Source organism: Podarcis bocagei (genome assembly GCF_964188305.1).
Source record: "Podarcis bocagei genome assembly, chromosome: 10".
In the NCBI taxonomy this organism is placed as follows: domain Eukaryota; kingdom Metazoa; phylum Chordata; class Lepidosauria; order Squamata; family Lacertidae; genus Podarcis; species Podarcis bocagei.
This window is the reverse complement of record NC_138135.1, coordinates 34,031,641-34,050,612: the sequence shown is the minus strand read 5'-3', so window position 1 is coordinate 34,050,612 and position 18,972 is coordinate 34,031,641. Positions and strand designations below refer to the sequence as shown.

At 41.8% G+C, this 18,972-nt stretch overlaps 1 protein-coding gene across 2 annotated transcripts in view; it reads right to left on the bottom strand.

Moving 5' to 3' along the window:
• Positions 1-18,972, bottom strand: part of SGSM3 (small G protein signaling modulator 3) — a 27,071-nt gene extending 8,099 nt beyond the window's left edge. For both annotated transcript variants that reach the window (XM_081209523.1, XM_081209524.1), the window contains exons 1-12: positions 18,864-18,972; positions 11,500-11,601; positions 10,075-10,137; positions 8,910-8,995; positions 7,622-7,688; positions 6,575-6,783; positions 6,367-6,474; positions 4,499-4,642; positions 2,445-2,640; positions 1,617-1,762; positions 830-1,054; positions 183-237 (exon numbers count right to left, since the gene is read on the bottom strand). In XM_081209523.1, coding sequence (XP_081065649.1) covers positions 183-237; positions 830-1,054; positions 1,617-1,762; positions 2,445-2,640; positions 4,499-4,642; positions 6,367-6,474; positions 6,575-6,783; positions 7,622-7,688; positions 8,910-8,995; positions 10,075-10,081 — 1,243 coding nt within the window. In that variant the 5' untranslated portion in view covers positions 10,082-10,137; positions 11,500-11,601; positions 18,864-18,972. The remainder of the gene's footprint in view (positions 1-182; positions 238-829; positions 1,055-1,616; positions 1,763-2,444; positions 2,641-4,498; positions 4,643-6,366; positions 6,475-6,574; positions 6,784-7,621; positions 7,689-8,909; positions 8,996-10,074; positions 10,138-11,499; positions 11,602-18,863) is intronic.

Sequence of the window (18,972 nt, the reverse complement as noted above, 5' to 3'; positions counted from 1 at the left end):
TCCATTACACATCCAAGTACACTATAAATAAAAAAAATATGGTTGAGTGTGAAGTGCCAACACACAGCCAATCTTGCAGACACCCACTATGTTTTGCCCTCTACCATGTTTACCATGTTTGCTCTTTCAACTGTTCCAACCTGTGCAGGGCAACAATAATATGCTCATGCATTTCTCCTTACCAAAAAGCAGAGAGGTGATGCCAGACTTCCTGCGCTGCGTCCTGCGTCGCACAATCTGAGAGAGACAGAAGACCAAGACTCATTAAAGAGAGAATATAGTAAAAACGCTATAGTGACATTATATTCAGTATGGCAAAACAGATCTTGTGGGTCACTTACATCAAACATACATACATATATACATACATACATACATACATACGTACGTACATACATACATATTTTTATTTCTATGCCACCTTCCCACAGTTCAAATCATGCTCAAGGCAGCTTACAACACAAAAATAATACCTAACTGCAACATAATGAAAGTAGTCATAAACAATAAATAAAACATCAAAGAATACGCAACCAAACGGAACAATTTCTACATAAATAACAAGATCTAAAATAAAGATACAAAAAGCCAACAGCAACAACCTCCCCCTCAAACAACATGCCAGCCCAAGGAGGATAGAAAAAGAGTATGGGGGATCAGAAAAGCTATACTGGACGTAGCAGGAAGTCTGGCAGCACATCTTCAATAATACAGCCAAGACTGACTCAACATCACTACCATTACCTATGAACAACAAAGGCAACAGAAGCCAAGCCTGAGAAAGGAAATATTTTTTAACTTGTGATTCCCAAGAGCTTTAGAAACAAACCTTTGATAAGTTGACAGAAGCCCCTGCATTGAGCAGCTGCCCTTGGTCCGCAATGAGGTAAGCCAGGTGCTTGCACCGCTGAGTCTCCACGGCCACGTCCGTCAGGGAACCAGCGAGACGCATGGCTTCCTGCAGGAGCACGTCTGGATCTTCAATTTGAGAGGGGATGTCCGAGAGTGTGTTGAAGATGGAGGCAGAGTTCTCTGACTGAATCAACTCATCTTCCTGTGTTAACGGGAACAAGGCATTCTGCATGTTATGCTCTGGAATACCCTTGCAATTCTCACTGCCCCATTATCTGCATCTAACTCTATTCCCATGATGAAAGTTTGCACGGTGAATGCAGGACAACAATCAGTGCATGCTTCCGTTAATCTCCCTTTGCACCCAATTATTTTCCTATAAAGGAATTCCTTAATGCTACACTGAATTTCAGCCACACATCAATTTGCCCAACACAGAACCAGAAGAGCAGAGGTTATTTCTCAAAGTGTTTCTTGAAACAGATCATTGTCAACAATCCCAGTCTATATAGTAGTTTGCTGACATTATTCAGAAGACAAAAACGCAGCAAAGACAACAGCGAGTGGCAAAAGGAGCTACTGCACACCCAGATTTCGAAAGAACGATATATGGCATTTTTTGTTTTGCTTTCCTTACACACACCTCTCATAAAGGATTGCCCAAATACCTAAGATGGGGGTGGGGTGGGGGTGGGGAATCGGGAGAGCAGTCCCTGTATATAAAAACTCATTCCATGAGGGGAAAGCAGAGGAGTGTTGGTTACCTTCATGCTGAGCATGCCCAGTGTGACCTGGAAGAGAACTATGGAGCCCTGGTAGAAAAAGAGGTCCCAAATTCGTAGCAACAGCTTGATATGCACAACACTAGCAAATGATGTGAGGAACCAGTGCAGGGTGATCAAGGAGAGCTCTGTGAATGGAGACAGTAAAGAAGGTGTATCATTCTAGCTTACCAGTCACCCACACGAGGAGGAATCCATCCTACTCCTGCCCTCCATAGAATCACTTTCCACTTCCAACATAAAACAGAGAACACTCACATCTATTCCAAATAATCTACCCATGTCAGTGCAGGCAATTACAGCTCCCTTCTCAGTCCTTTTCTCTATGTCAAGCCAGAGCCAAATAAACAATGATCAGTAAACCAAGGACGAAACTTGCCTACAGATTGTGGTTTGCTTGGAGCAAAACAACCTAGTTCCTAGTTCAGACAGAATACTAAGCAAAGGACTGTGGTTTGCTTGCTACTAGTATGCAGGAAAAGTGGCCCAAATAGGCACATTCACAGCAAGCCATTAACTATAGCTTACCATAACAAGCAAATAACAAGCAAATGAGGCCACTGATAATATTTCTGCTTGAAACAAGAATTTTCAAATAGCACAAGAGATTATGTGCACACAAGCATATATTTTCTTCCATTTCAACCCAAATACCAAGCTAAAGTGACTCATGCTCAAAAGCATGTTTGACTCATTTGCACTACTAAATTCCCTTAGCAGCCACATGCACAGTGTGTTAACAATATGGCTCACAGAAGAGAGTTGGACCCTGAAGCTCAAAACCTTCAGCTGCCCAAGGGAGGCTCTCACCAATGTCATGCTCCTGGAGTAGTTTGTCCAGCTGTGGCAAGTACTGCACAATGAGATGCCGCAAGACGCGCTGGTCAGTCTGGACGCCCATCAGAGTAGTGTTGAAGTAGGAGGCCGGCACCAGGTCCTCAATGATAGCACACATCATCCAGAAGGCATCTTCCTCTTCTAAGAAAAGAAGTAAGGAAGCGACTACCTAGCAGGAGAGGAAAACATGGAGATAAGCTGAAAAGCATCTGTAACAGCCCACTGGTGCCCTCCCTCACAGCAGCAGAATTTTAGGGGTAGAAAGTAATTAGCCATGGTGAGAACAGGATATTAGATGAGGAGGAGGATGCAAAGCAGCCTCATAGTTTCAGTAAAAGGATAATAATGGGATAATGGAAACCTCTGTGACTCCAGGAAAACTTATTTATTTGAGCTATTAATATACTGCTTAATTGCTAAAGTTCTTCTATAGGAGGGAGAAGGATCCTTGGGCTCAGGGTCAACTGTGGCCCTCCAATCCCCAGACCACATCCCTACCAGCCCTGCTTGCACCCTCTTCAAGTCCCTTTGCTTGGTTGGAATGTGTCCTTGAACTATGATACTTGCCTGCCTGGGTAGAGAGGGGTGTGTCTAGGAAGCAGCTTACCACACAAAGGAACAGTGCACATTCGTTGCTCTGCACAGTTGGTTGTCCACTATTGACATTTCACCCCTGGAAGGTTGATCAGAAGGGAATGCTGCCCTTATCATTTCTTTTTCCAAGTTTGTGCTTATTTTGTTCTCATTTATACGAAACTTCCATTTTCTGAAGGAAGTCTTATATTCCCCGCCCCTAAGTTTTCTCTACGAAATCAAACATGACTGTGCTAAACTTTTTTGGCGATTGTCCATCCGAATATATATGCTGAATTTTATAGTGCAGTTTAACGACACTTCTATGTCACAACAGGCCCTGAATCCTACTTAAAATTAAGAGCAGGGTCATCTCCATGACCATCAGCTCCAGGGTGCAGTCATTTAGTCTATCTAGTAATTGTACTTTTTTGTTGTTACGGGAACACATACTGATTCAACCTACGTGAGGATAACTGAAGTCACTCGTAACTACATTTCCTCATTGGATGCAGCTTTTGATTTAATTCTCCATCTCATAAACAACCAGAACATTTTTGTCAGGCAGGCAATCACGCATCCCCAGAATTAAATTACCCTTGGGCCTGGTAATTCTGTAGAGCAGTCTGCTGCTTTTGATATTTCTAGCTTGTTGGAATGGATGTCCTCAGGTGTACAGAGTGATACCACCTCCAGTTCACCCTTACTTGCACTTCCTAAAGGGTTAGTATCTGTAGACTGACTTGTCCGCCAGTTTTCCACTACATAACTGTGGGCCACTCTCTCAATGTGAGCCAAGTTGGGAGCTTGTGCTGCAGGCTGGCTTACATATGATTTAAATAAATTCTAAACAGAGTTATGAATAGGGAGCAATGTAGCATAAGTTCATAAAGTAACTTTGATTCTAACCTATGGTGCTAATAACTTTGCTAGTCAGAGGTAGCTCAAGAGCCTTTGGTGAACCCTGCCACTCAAATGGCCTTCATTTCTCCCCATCACAAAGACCTTGAACTGCAGTGAATATTACATGGGCAAAGGGGGGGGGGTGTTGCTGAAAATGGCACATTCCCCCTGCTGAAACATATAGGACATCTAACTGCACAGATGACTGTAGGAATCTCCATTTCCCTACTTCCAATTCTTGGTGGCTGTTTCTGAGGATGTGGAGGTTCTCCAAGTTATAGTGGCTATACCTGAAACAGGCTACTTTATGGCTTACAGCTGGGTGTTAGCAAAAACTCACCATGGTCATCCTACTCCTGGCCGGAGTAATATATTATGTTTAGTGGTGTCATCGCCTCTGCAGTAAACTTATTTTATTATTTCTACTGGATAAAAAAAAGTATGTTGCTGCCTGTACAGGTACCTGTGAATTCCTCTCACCTGCTGTGAGCAGATTCCCAAGGGAAACAATAACAGCTCACATATAACAACAATAGGAGAGGTTTATTTACCATGCCAGTGCCTTGACAATAGCCTATTTCGGGATACAGCCATGCCAGGCCCCGGAGAATTCTGCGTAGTCGCGGCACTCCAATACTATTCATGTTGGAAAAGCAGGCGTTGCTGGGCATGGTGCGGAGCAAATCTTTCTCAATCTAACAGAAATCAAGTATCACAGATTAGCATTCTAGACTCAGTTAGCAATTATCTTCCCCATCTTCTTTTTTCTTTCTCTAGTCCCCTGGGCTGTCCTTACATTCTTTGCACCTCCACAAAGTAGGCCTGTAGTCTGAGGCTGCCATTTCACCTCAGAATGGAAGCCTCACAAAGAGCATGCAAACTTCCATCCATTCAGTATAAGGCCTCATCTGCAACCTGAAGTGAACTCAAAGTGAGTGAGTAAGCAGCACATCTCTTACTGCACGCTCAAGATAAAAATGTACCAAATAGTACTGGGTTTTATGTGCCAATGCACATTCTAGCAGTCCCCCCGCCAAAGCAGCCTGGATGAGACCCTGACTTCCACAAACAGTATCAATGGTGCCATTGTGAGAGGGCCTATTAGCAGGCTTCCTCAACCTGGTGCTCTCCTGATGTTATTGGACTTCGGCTCCCAGCAGAATGGCTAGAGATGATAGGAGCTGCAGTCCAAAACATCTGGACGATGCCAGGCTACCAAAGCCTGCTTTAAGGGTTGACATTTGCTTCAGAAGCCTTACCCAGTTCCAAAGTCTGTCTTGGATGCCTCTACTCTATGCTTCTTTTTCTTCCTGTCTACTTGAAGCAAAAAAAATTTACCTTCCAACGACTGGTGACAGAATTAGTTACAAGGGGGGGGGGGGAGGAAGGCTCAACTTTAGTGGCCTGTATGCACCTTGCAAAAGGTATGATGAGATCTGAAGGAGGCACTCACAGCTCTATAAATGGCATCTCCCATTTTGCTTTCTTTATAAAGTTGCCTCGTCTTCCCTACTAGTTTTACAAAGTCCTGTCCCCTTCATTAGGTTGTTGGTGTTTGTCCTTAATGGGCTGAGAATCACTCATTAATCTAAGGGCAGATGTACCTCATATATTTAAAGCACATCTAATGCATGTTTAAAACACATGGCTTTTCCCAAACATTCATGGGAACTATAGTTTGTTAGGGATGCTGGAAATTGTGCCTCTATGAGGGGGAAACTACACTTTGCAGGATTCTTTGGGGAAAGTCATGTGCATTAAATGCGTGTTGGATGTACTTTAAATGTATGGTGTGAATCTGCCGTAAGAGTCTGAGGATTAAAAGTTAGGACTCAGTGGTGCTATTTGGAGCTTAAGACACACAACCTTGTATAGTGATCTCCAGACTACTTCTTCACATTTTGTTCAGTGTTTATATCCAATAGCAAGAGTCTGAGCAAAGCGCCTCATGAATACATGTTAGTGCATCAACAGAATAATATTTTATGCAAACTCTATACCTAAAGGGTAATTAGCTGCTGCTGAGTGGCAAGAAGATTTGTGCTGGCTGAGAGAGATGTTTACAAAGTTCTGTACCTAGACCTCAAAACTTCCTACTTTCTAACGATTGAAGATTTTATTCTTTTCCTTTTAGCATGATGGCAGCAAGTGTGCAACACCCCCACCCCTCTTTGTTCTACATTAAATCCACAAAGGTGATGTGTGGTAGTAAATCCTTTCTTGGCCAATATCAGGAGGAACGTTGTGTGCCAATCCCTCTAAGCTCATTTTCAGCACTAGAAGAGAACTACCAACTCCGAGAAACTGAGTGGGTAACCCCCTCCTCTCAATCGCTGCTCTTAATTTTCCCTTTCTTCCACCCACCTGATAGAGTGCCCTTTCTTGAGCCCCAAGAACTAACCCATGGCAAAGTACCCACTTGTTTGGCAGCAATGGTTTCATCATTTGAGCTGTTTTTCACAATTTCCCGATACGACATTTCAGAATTTCGCTTCTTCTGCAGAGCACCTGACAGTCTCATCCACAGCTGGGTGAAATGAAGGAAGGAAAGAAAGGGTTTATAATTAAGACAGGAAACCTCACCAGCAAGCTCTCCTCCCCTTCATGGTTAACCAGGAATGCTTCACCTGTGGCCTCATGCTATGAGGAATGCCAGCCAACACCAATGATCGCAGCTTGTCGGAACGTGGAAGTGTGACTTCTATCTTGTCCCAGGTGAGGTCCCCCACGTCATGGTTGTGTGTGAATTCCAAGTGGGCCTGCCATTTCAGCCTGTGCTGTGGCTCTTCAACCAGTGGGATCCCCAAGAGCTTGCTAGAGTTTGGCTCCGCGCCATCTGTAGCAAAGAACACCAGCTTTAGGTGTGGGGAAGAAAGTAGCAAGTAGCCTTCTACATCTGAAAAATAATAATTCCTTGAAAAGCTGGACTTTACAATCTAGAGAGTCAAGAATTCAGTTGTGCATGCTTGGGCAAGTGTATAACCAAGTTCCAATTCTGATCCCAAAGCATGCACAGACCACCACTGTTGGTGATGTTGAAAAATCCACTCTGACAGTCCCTTATGAGGTATATGGTCACCAGCCAGTTGAAATTCAAACAGGGAAATGAAGGTGTTTACTTTTCCATTTGAACATTTGTATTCTGGCTCATATGAAATGCCTAAAGTGGCTAGCTGTCCTAATATTTATTATTTGCATATAGATTTCTATACCATTAAATCTTCTGAAAACAATGTACACAAATAATAATTTTATTATTGATACCCTGCCCATCTGGCTGTGCTTCCCCAGTTACTCTGGGCGGCTTCCAGCAGCTGTCCAGGGTTTCAGACTCTGCTGGTTTCAAGAACTTGAGCCCAGACAAACATGTAGATGGATTACAGCTTTAAAATACATATGAGCAACACCCTGATCCTATCCTGGTTGTCACCTCCATGTCTTTTCAAGAAGGAAAAGCTGCTGTTTACATACATGTGCACTGTTCCTAAATGACACGTTACCAAGAATGTTATCATGTTAGTAAAGCCTGAAGTTAATTTCTTTAGAGGTCAACTTCTTTCAAAGCACCACCAGAATCAAGAGTTGGAAAGGGACTGCTGGGAATAATTGACTTCTGAAGCAGAGCCCCAGGGAGATCTTGTCACAAGTTACACCACAGAAATAAAAGGCCTTGCCTTCTTTGTCTACTCGGAAACCAAATTCATCATACCGGAACTCTGGCTGTTCAACAGATTCTTCTTTCTGGAAAACCGAAAAAAAGAATTGCTTTCCATTCTTTGCCACTAGGTGGTACAACACTTTTACACACTGCAGGCATCCAAAATAAAAATGGGAGCACTCTATGCATTTGTGCTGTACTCTTATAGCCTATATAAATAACTTCCACAGTAAATCTAGGAAGAATGTGTTGGGAAGGTACTTCCACTGGAGATTTTTTGCCTTGCTTCTCCCAACCTTAACCCCTTCTCATTATTTAAAAGGCATCAAAATCCTACAGACTGATGATTTGGTCACTCATTGGCTCAGTCTACATATTATTCTATGTGTACATATACTGTATGCACAGGAAATACTGCTCCCATTTATGCTTCTCCATGTGTGTGCATCCTTAGCAATGCTTCTCACAACTACTCTTATAGTCTAGACACAATTAATACTTCGAATTCTGTACTGTTTAAACTACTTAAGCACAATATTGTCCCAAAGTCTAACATGCTAAGATTAGTACCAAAGCTGTCCCAGTTTCTTTTGGATGTAAAGATCTACCACAGAATTCCTGATTCAACCTGGGGATTGCTGTTAATCCAGATGGCCCCAGAAAGCATTTGTCAGCCTAACCCTGTTGCCTTTGAATGCGAGTTTTGAGCATCACCAAGCAGTTGTACATATAACAGTGCCTATCATGCAAGCAGCTGCTCAGCTGGAATCTTATTTATTTTATCAGTGTAAGGGTTCCTTCCTGGCAGCCTTTATCCCAATGGACTCTATGTTTCACAGCTGATTTTTCATTTTATATGTTGTGCCAGGCACATGCACTTCTAATTAAATTTATAGGCTATTCATGTGTGAAACCTTTGGCAAGGTCTCAAGAGCGTGGCTTCCACTACCCAGTCTTTTTAAAAGGGTATACACAGCCACCAGAAGTATTTTATACCCTGGCTTCTTTACCCAAATGTAAGACATAATGCAAGATCAGACATAATTTGTGTTTAGGTTACCAGCTAATAAACTATTAGAGTCAGGCTCTATATCAGATTTTGCCAGCAGTGCCAATTTACCTGGGAGCTCCATTCATGCTAGAATGAATGCAGCTGCTGAACCAGCAATTAATTGCCACAAATGCCTAGAAGGGTACTTGAAGACACATACAAACATTCATAATGTACACTACTGTTTACTATTCAACAATGAAAGAGAAATTAGGTGCAATATTTATTATTTCACTTTGTGTTATAGTAGTACCTGGGCATATTTTGCCAAGATCTCCTGAGGCCATATGCTGGGTGTGAGAGCAGAGAAGGGCCCACCAGCAGTAGGGGTACAGCTTCCTATATGTAAAAACATTGCAAACATACACAACAATGGAACACAAGGGACAGGAAAGTCACACTAACACTTCTGTGATTAGCCAGTCCTAAAACACTTCACGAGACTCTGTACCCAGTTTTGTGCTATTAAAAGTCCAGAAATCACCATAAGCAAACTGTGGACACATGGAAACATGGAAAAGCAACTGAATTATGCAGGATAGCCCAAGTAACTCAGATATGTATGTAGGATTAAATTCATTTTTCACAAGCATGAGAATAACTATTGTTCTAGAAGGGGTGGGGGGAACAGATGGAAAATTCCTCTGAATATACCATGTGAACCCCAATTCTTCTCAAACTTTTGAAGTGCTAAATTCTAAATACACTTATTTCAGCACAGCTTCTTACTGTCTTCTTTTATTGGCAATCAGGAAAGTATTCCTAATGTATTAGTTAGGGGCATTGTAAACCAGTCATGGCCTTGCTAGAGATCTTTACTAAGACCCAGACTTTCTGCAAGCAGAAAAGCTACTCATACTATGGGGCCTTTGTTCTCCTTTCTTTTCCGACCCATCCCAAAAAGCTGCTTGTGAGGGTTAGGGATACCTTCAGAGTGGCACAGGAGGGAGTACAGAACACAGCGGGAGGGGAGAAACTGCAAGAATCCAACCACTGACACATTCAAGCTTCTTCCTCATTCTGCATTCCCCCATCTACTGCAATCTCCCATACTCCATCCCTCCTGAGCAGCTTTGGGGGGCAAAAGGGACTGCAATAGGGAGGGAAAGGTGGGAACAAATGGCCTTCCACTCAAAAATCTGGATCAAGTCAGTGATTTACATATTCTGTTCTTGTAAATATGGTAGTGTTAACTGAGTTTTCTGTCTGAGAGCTAGAGAAAAGTAAGTGAAAAGATGCCTGTGATTCTATGTGTCCAATCTGATGAGCAGCCTCTCTGAAGTTTCAAAACACTACATGACACATGTAGCTAACTGGAATAAAGTTAACAACACTGGTATGGTTGGCTTGGTCTTTTCTTAAAATTGGAAGGATTTTGATAAAGTATCAAAATTACTAATAATTGATTAAGGGCTTACCTGACATGGTGGCAGTGGAACGTGGGCAATGGTGGCTATTTTACTCTTCAGAAGGTCACTGCCCTGTTACAACATAGATGCAGGCATAACACAGAAAGAATAAAGCAATTAATCTTGGGACCAACAAACTATGCATAACAAGTATAGTTTATTCACAGTTAGCTGCTCTCTAATCAGAACCAACACTAGTTAAATCAATCCCTACCAAATAAACTTATTTCTATGTTCCAAGAGTAACTCTATGTCAGGAGTCAACACATAAAGGAATCCATTCAAGTGTAGGAGATGAAGTATTGGACTTCAAATGTCTGCCCAGCTATCTTTACAGAATAACCCTGGGTATGTTTACATCTTGGTTAGTGTAATATATACATGCAGGCCCTACTTATCAAAGGCAATGTGTTCCCGGGAAACCGTTTGTTAGGCGAGAGTTCACATAACAAGTCCACGATTTACATCATTTCTTTTGGAAATATTTCTAACGCAGGATGTGTCTGATCTCCTTTCCCCATTTCTCCATGGTTTCTTCCTGAAATGGCTGCAGTCCATCAGCAAAAGAGAGACAAATAAAAACAAACAAATTTATCCAATCTCTCCTGCTCCCATCTCCCTCTGTCCATTGTGTCTGTTTGAAAACGGCTGCCTCCAGACAGCAAAGCACAAACAAGGAAATAAGGAAACCAAATGTTCAGATATCTGAATCTGCAATGCATATAATGAAGTTTGGGCATAATTCTTTATATGTAGATAAGTGAATTTTAAGATAGTAAGTGTACAGATAGCAAGGCCTGCATGTATATGTTTGTCCTAGCACACATTATGTCTGATCTTGCATTATGTTTGTCCTAGCACTTAAACTGCCGCTGGTGTAGTTTTCAGCGCATTATGGGACAGGTCTAAATGTTAAGCTTTAAATTAAAAGTAACAGAATGAGTATAGCTTCCTATAATTAAAGCATGAAGATGGAAGTATTGACAAGCAGGATATGGTAGCATTTAATTTAACGATTCAGTTACACAAGTCTAGCTAAGGGAGTCACCATGAGACTTTATGTCCATTTCATCATCATCATTATACCCCGCCCATCTGTCTGGGTCTCCCCAGCCATTCTGGGCAGCTTACAGCACACAAACAATGTAAAACATTAGACTTCAGATTTTCAACTCCAACCTTTCCAGAAAAATGTTAACACCATTGACTGTCTCTGTAAAAATAATATATGGTGTTCCCTACACAGGTTTCCCTTGACAGCTAGTAGTTGGTATATGCCAGGGGTGGAAACCTGTGGCCCTCCATACACTGCTGGACTTCAGCGCCCAACAGTTGCAACCAATGGCTAGGAATTATGGGAGGTGCAGTCCTACATCACCTGGGGGGCCAACAGTTCCCCATTACTGGTGTTTACTATGAAATATAAATACAAACCTGACACAGTAGGCCTCAGAGGTTCACTGCCTGTTGCTTTTCCCAAGCAAAAGCAGACATTGCCAGGACTGAAATGGTTCAGAATCTCCACGTTGGAGGCTACTGCAAGAAAAAAGTCAAACAGACCTTCACAAAGATGAGCAGTGACAATTCTTTTGTTTCTAAATATGAAAACCTGTTCAAGTTTCTCGATATTTGAACACACTTTCTCGATACAGTTTTCTCACCTGTCACTTTCACTCTGAGTAGCAGCAAGAAGTGAAAACAACTTTCTTGAGAAGTTGCATTTCCTCACAACTTGGATACATTAACAAAATGTTGTTACACTGGAAGACCTCTTGGTCACTAAGGGATTTGTATGGTGGCCTAGTTACTCTTGGGCTTGATTTCCATTTTTCAGACCAGGAAATCTCAAGGAACTATTCCAAGGAAAGAATGAGAAAAAAATTCTAGAGAACCCTATATGTTCAAAGAACTACATAAATTATTATAAATAATATGGTAGTCCAAGGCTGCCTAGACTATCATGTTCATAAATCAATTTTGCAGCATTCTACTAATCCCTGGCTCTGTTGCATTTTGGGGCTGCCTGCATGGCTCCTGAGCAGTATCTACAACATGGAAGAAAACTATCTAAAGTTTTGAGGTGACTGTCGGAAACACCATTTGAAAAGTTTTTTTTAAAACCTGCGGAAAATTAAACCAATGTTGGATGGACATTTTTGGCTCAGTCCTAATTCATATACAGAGACACTTTTTGACTCCTATGAAGATCTATTATCATCATTATTACTAAAATTTGTTTACTGCCTTTCATCTGAAGATCATAGCATAGAAATACAAAATGAGAGCGCAAAATACATAATAAAACAAAAACCAAACAACAAATCCATAATCCCCATCCCACACACACATTTAAAAGGCCATGGAATGTTAATCAGCCAACGGCCTGGTTATAGAGAAATGTTTTTGCCTGGCACCTAAAGATATGTAATGAGGGCACCAGGCAAGCTCTAAACAGCTTGGGACACAGATATCTGCAAGAATTCCTTCTTGAATAATAGTTTGCCCATGTTTCAAGATCAGCAGATGAGTCCTCATGGTGCTCTCTTCTCAGGATGAGGTATGTGGAAAAGGGCATTTGCAGTGGCAGCTCCTTTTATGTTGAGTTCCCTCCCTATCAAGGTGCATTTGGCCTCACCTTTGGCAGATAGTTCAGCTGCACCTTTTTTAGCAGGTGCCTGAAGAGGGAAGGACCTGATTGCTGCTGCTATTAGCAATTGCACTACAGTGATTTGTTATGTGCTTATATGGATTGTGTTATTTTATGGATTTTATGCATTGCGTTATCAATTTGCCTGTTATAAACTGCTCTGTGACTTTTGCAAAGGATAGTATATCTAAATAGATACAATACTCAGATGTCTACTCAGAAGTAAGTCTTACAGAATTCAATGAGGCTTACTCCCAGGTTTGTGGGGTTAGGATTGCAGACTAACAAATCCATTGTCACAGACAAGAGTACTCCATCAGAGTACTCCAATATGGAATGTGAAAGACAATATGTATAGGAGAAAGTCATATTGCCAAGGTCCTTTTCAGACTAAAGTAATAAAGGCAGTTATGTGAGAATTTCTTTCTCCTCTCAAATAATAGGCAGCCATGTCTAATGTGTTGCGTGATCACCAGCCCACTCCTCCTACCTATTCCCTCCCACCCCTGCACAGCTCACTAAACTTATTCATAAATAGCTGAATATTAAATAAACTGAACTAGGTGGGCAGGTTTTTCCTGCCTTTGGTTGCTATGGAGCATTCCTTAGCAACTGCTTTCAAGACCTGACAAAGAGGAAGAGATGCAGACAAACACAGCACTGCTAAAGGAAAGTTGCAAAAGAGGGTGGATGAATCACACCTGGTGACCAGAAAGGGGCCATAAATTGGGATGCAAGGAAGGAGGACACTAAGTTATGGGAACCAAGCCAGACATCTAGGGTTTATAGAATAAAGGTGTCAGTCTTATACTAAACTCCTTTCTCAAGCAGAGCTGTTCTATTAAGCTTCTACCTGTAAAAAAAAAATATTGATGGTTTTCATAAGTCTATTAAATATTTAGTGCTGCTTTTCAGAGCTGAAAAAACAAGGGAACAACATTAATGCTATCTCAACTCTCTACAAAGATAAATATCAGGTCACTCCATTAAAAATCCTTCACATAGCTGGACATTAATGTCAACAGGTGATATCCAATGTTAGTGATAATCACTCAGTTTAGGTCTACCTAAATATGACTTAGTTGGTTATTTATTACCCAATGTGTTCCTACTTATTTAAGCGCCATCACATACCTAAATGCACTTCTGCAATGACATTTTATTCAGGTGAACAAGAGCCCAGGGCAACTAATAATTATCTGAAATAGTTTGGCAGCATAGTCTGCAGTACTGCAATAAACATATTATTTAACCAAGAGGTAAACCCAAGGTAAACCAACTTCGTTTATTAAACAAAGAATAACAAGAATAACAAGAGCTCCAGCAAGGACTCTGCCTACAGAGACTGCTGAAAAGGCCCTGTCATGTGATGAGTACCGTACCTTTCAATCAAGAGAACTTTGAGACACATTTTAAGCAAAGAGTACCAAATATTAGGGACGCGGGTGGCACTGTGGGTAAAAGCCTCAGTGCCTAGGGCTTGCCGATCGAAAGGTCGGTGGTTCGAATCCCCGCGGCGGGGTGCGCTCCCGTTGCTCGGTCCCAGCGCCTGCCAACCTAGCAGTTCAAAAGCACCCCCGGGTGCAAGTAGATAAATAGGGACCGCTTACTAGCGGGAAGGTAAACGGCGTTCCGTGTGCTGCGCTGGCTCACCAGATGCAGCTTTGTCACGCTGGCCACGTGACCCGGAAGTGTCTCCGGACAGCGCTGGCCCCCGGCCTCTTAAGTGAAATGGGCGCACAACCCTAGAGTCTGTCAAGACTGGCCCGTACGGGCAGGGGTACCTTTACCTTTACCTTACCAAATATTAAGTTCTTTCATTCTTGCTACACTTTCAGAATGCGGGAGGGGAGATCCTAGAAGGCAACAAAATTAGTGCTGCATACTAGCAATACAGAATTCTTATATATTTGGTGACAAAGTAATACAATATATTGGAAATATCTTCCAGGAGTTATCAAGGAATGTATAAGATGTTTTGGAGTTCACTATAGAGGTTATTTTGCTGAAGAATTGAAGAAATTTTATTTTTTTTAAAGAGCAACGCTTGACAATTTATTTGCAGAATCCAAAATTCTTGCAAACATTTGTAAATGTAACCAAAAAATGTTAGTGAAAGAATGGCCAAGACAAACAACTAAAACACATTAGTAATAGAGGAATAAATACAGAAATAAAGTCACAGCTGATTTGCTGATGCCAGGGATACCAAAACACGAACAATGCTTGTGAAAGCAGAAACTATTGATGTTATAAAGCTGGTGGTTGTTTAAATTTTGTAGCCATTTTATGTAATTTTCCAGTTAGTTTTTTAGAAGATGATTTAAGGATAGTAAGTTTTTTTAAAAAAAGAAATATGAAATATTTCCTTAAAAATAGATATTAAAAAGGTATTAAAATATAGACACGAGAGGCAAGCAACTGATTCACTATAGATTAACATTTTAATAGCCCTCAGTCTTTAGGCGTTTCCTAGAGTGAGCTAGGCCCATGCAAACAATAAAAGTTGTTCAACATGACACGTGGAGTTTGTAAAAACTCAAGCTACGTAGCATGGTGAAAAAGGGAAGGTTTTGTCAACTGAAGGAAGTGTTAAGGCCACTCCTTACACCTATTCTTATCCCATCTGTCATGAATGTCTACTTCTCTATTGTTTAGTAGAAGCTAAGAAGAGCTCCTCCCCATTCAGAAATCAAATATTAACTTGAAGAATTAATGCCAATTCTAGGTAAAGCATACACACCTGCAACAGGGCAGTAACAGATAAGAGAGGCAAGGGTAGGATCAGGAGAATATCTGTTGTGGTTTTATTTGTTAAATGAATATTTTTCCTGAGGGTTTATTAAAGCAATATGCTACTTACAGTGCATAAGGGATTTTGTATGAAGTTTTAAAGGGACACAACCAATGTGGATTGCTGAACATGTTTTCATATTTAACTCTACAGAATCCCACGTGTAACATGTCCCCAAGTGAGAAATGCTCAAAGTCAAACATCCCTAACTCCTGCAGAGAGACTTTTGGCACCTTCATTGACTCACGGATGTTCAGTCCCAAACATTACATTACTTTTTGCCTTGTTACCTGGACAATAATATATTGCCTTACACATCACTACAATAGACTGTTGCAAAGCAAAACATGGGATAATTAAACAGAAAGCTGTAATTCTGTAATTTTACAATTGCTGTAAAATAAACTACAGCAATTGCTGAAAATCAACTACCCTTGGTATTTTGGAAATACCAAAAATACACCACTTCAGAAGAACTTTCTCACATAAACTCAGACGTTTGTGTCCCTCGGACTCCAATGCATTTTCACTTCTCTAGTTTTCTTACTTAAGGACCTTTATAAAAGCCTTTGTTTATTCTAATTCTAGGAACCCCTGAAATTGACCCTTATCCAAGGCACAGAGTTGAGCCCAATGCTGTGCATTTACAAGTGGAACAAACTTCACTTGTGCCAAGAGACACCTCCCCTTCCTCCCATTGCCCCTGCAGTCCACTATGAGTTCCAAATCTGCTTAAGAGCATCCCCTAACCCTCCAGAGCAGTTTAGTGTAGGGGGCGCAGTGGAGAAAAGAAGACGGGCAAGTTGCATTGTGAGAGTGCACAACACTAGATTCTATCGTAAGCAGCTCTTAAGGCAAGGAATACATCAATACAGAACACTTCCATGCATGGTTACTCAAAAATAAATCCTATTGGGTTCTATGAGCTTAGTCCCAAACCTAACCAGGTCTACTCAGAAGTAAGTACAATTGAATTTAGTAGGGCATATTCCCATTTAAGTGGGATTAGGACTGCAGCCTAACTGCATGTAGCATAGCAAGTCTACATTTACTTGGAAGTAAGTCACACAGAATAAAGAACAGCTGTTATGATACAGTTAATTTAACAGCAAGTCCAGCTGAACTCACTAGGACTTATTACTGGATAAACAGGCATAGGGTCGGTCTGTTAGAACTGAAAGATCACATGATTTGGTCACTTGCAAGCAATCAGCTACTTCAAAGGAGAAAACAGATCACATTACAGGACTGAGAACTAGAAAAGTTGAAAGAAAGGGAAACAAAAAATGAACAGGGAACACGCAAGGAAACAAACAAACAAATCTAATCATGAATGCTTTGGGGGGGGGGGAATGAGTCAGAAAACTGCAGTGTGGTCCTGTGAGTCATCAAAGCACAACAATTAATCTTTCAATGAAATATTAAAAAATACTGGTATCACTCCAGATGGAGCATGCCCTTTTTATAAAATGAAACTGCCATCTACAACAGCACCTGGCATTAGTTTAGGTAATCAGTGTAACTTAAGATAATGAAACTCAGATGAAGCAATAGCTTTTGAGATTGAATATGCTTGATCTGGATTATTTTTCTTCTAGTAGACTGATTAGAATTCATAATGTGGGTACAATTCGGGCAAGTTCTAAACCTCAAGCTACATACTTGTAATAGGATTAGCGATATCCCAGAGTGTCATTATAGTGAATGGAGGGCACAAAAAGGGAGGAAAGCCTAGGCAAGCAAAGTGGTTATGTACAAACAGGAATTTGGTTGGGAGAGGGGCAGACAAAACCAAACCTGCCTCACAGCACCAGTACACACTGACCCGCATATGCATTTGGGACAGTCCTGTGCACAGTACAGTGCTAAAGGAATAGAAGATTTTGCTTTATGGACTGTTGTATTCATTGAAACCTTGTTTCTCCATACACCCTTCTAGAAAAATTGGATAGGATATAAATATGTTAGAAGAGGAAAGTATTAATAGATGGACACAAAAGCTTCAGAAACAGGGGAGAGATAATTAGAGGAAAGAGAAAAGCATTGCATAGGATGTTCTATGTCAAGCGACACCTGACAGTGCCATCAAGTGGGACATGTGTGAATGCAATAGAATTATTATTCTAGGTTACACGTGCCCTTCTTACAACAGCAGATATTTCCCTTATGAAATGCTAAAAATCCATTTCTGTTTAAAGGTATCCCATACAAAATATCACTCTAGTCTCCTCTACATAATATTCTCAATAATACAAACTAGTAAGCACACACTTATTTAAAGGAGCAAGGCAAAAGAGAAGTATGTATAATACACTGATAACATAAGAAGTCAATAGTAGGAAAATGGGGTTACCTATTTATAGCTGGTCATACATTCAACTGTCTTTCCACCCCACCCCTTACCTATGGATTGCTCTGTTGATCTGTGGAGGGGGAATCCAAAATCCATTGTAGTTTAATAACATTATTCAGACTTTAATTAGATTAGAAAGTACTAGCTGAAAAACACATTCTAATCTAATTAAACATGCATAACCCTTCCTGACCCTCCATCTTACAAACTTCAGATTTGGGGGCTTTTAAAATAATATGTCTCTCTCTCCCCCCCCCCACCGTTTTCCTTGTCCACTTTGGGTAAAAGCTAGCCTGAAGAACACTTTTTCTGGAGAATGCAAAAGCTTGCTGGCTACTTTGTGAATTTTAGTTGGCCATCGCAAGGGCATGACAAGACATGTGAGCCTCATCAATAAAGGCTAAACTAGTCCAGACCTTGGTGACCACCTTCTTAGCCTGTTGAGTTTTGGGAGAGGAAGGAGCAGATACAACGCTGACACCCTCTCTGCCGGCTTCCATTTAGACCAGATGGTCTGCTATCAGGCATAACAGCTTTGCTTCACCGAAACAGTGCCTCTCCTTCTACAGTGGCAGCGTTTCCCTCACGGCCAGCCCGAGAACAAGACCTTAATTTCGCAGGGGGGGGGGGAGGAAAGGCGAAAGGTGCGGGGATTCCTAACCGTCTCCCCAAACCAGATCTACGTCATGTGACCCCCACCCACCTGATTCATGGCCACCTCTCTTCCACCTGCCTTCACCTGGGCGTGGGGGGCAATTCTTTTAAGGCTCCGGCCCTCAGTCGGCCACCCACATCGGGGGGGGGGGCTGACCCTCAGCCACTCCGTCCATCCACACACGCAAACAGGACGCCTGTTCTCGGGGGTCCCCGCCTGCTGCTTCTTCCTCCTCCTCCTCTCTCCACACAAACCCCTTGCCTGCTCCCCTCTTGTCTCCACCCACCAGCAACCCGTCCCTCTTGCCTGCCCGCCCGCCCGCCCATCCATAAGGACTCCAGGCGCTCACCTTCGTCCACGGCTTCAGCCTTCCTCCACTTCTTCCCCGCATCTAGTTCCCGTCAGCGCCTACCGAACCCACGACGCATGCGCAGCAACCAAAGCCCCACCACGACCGT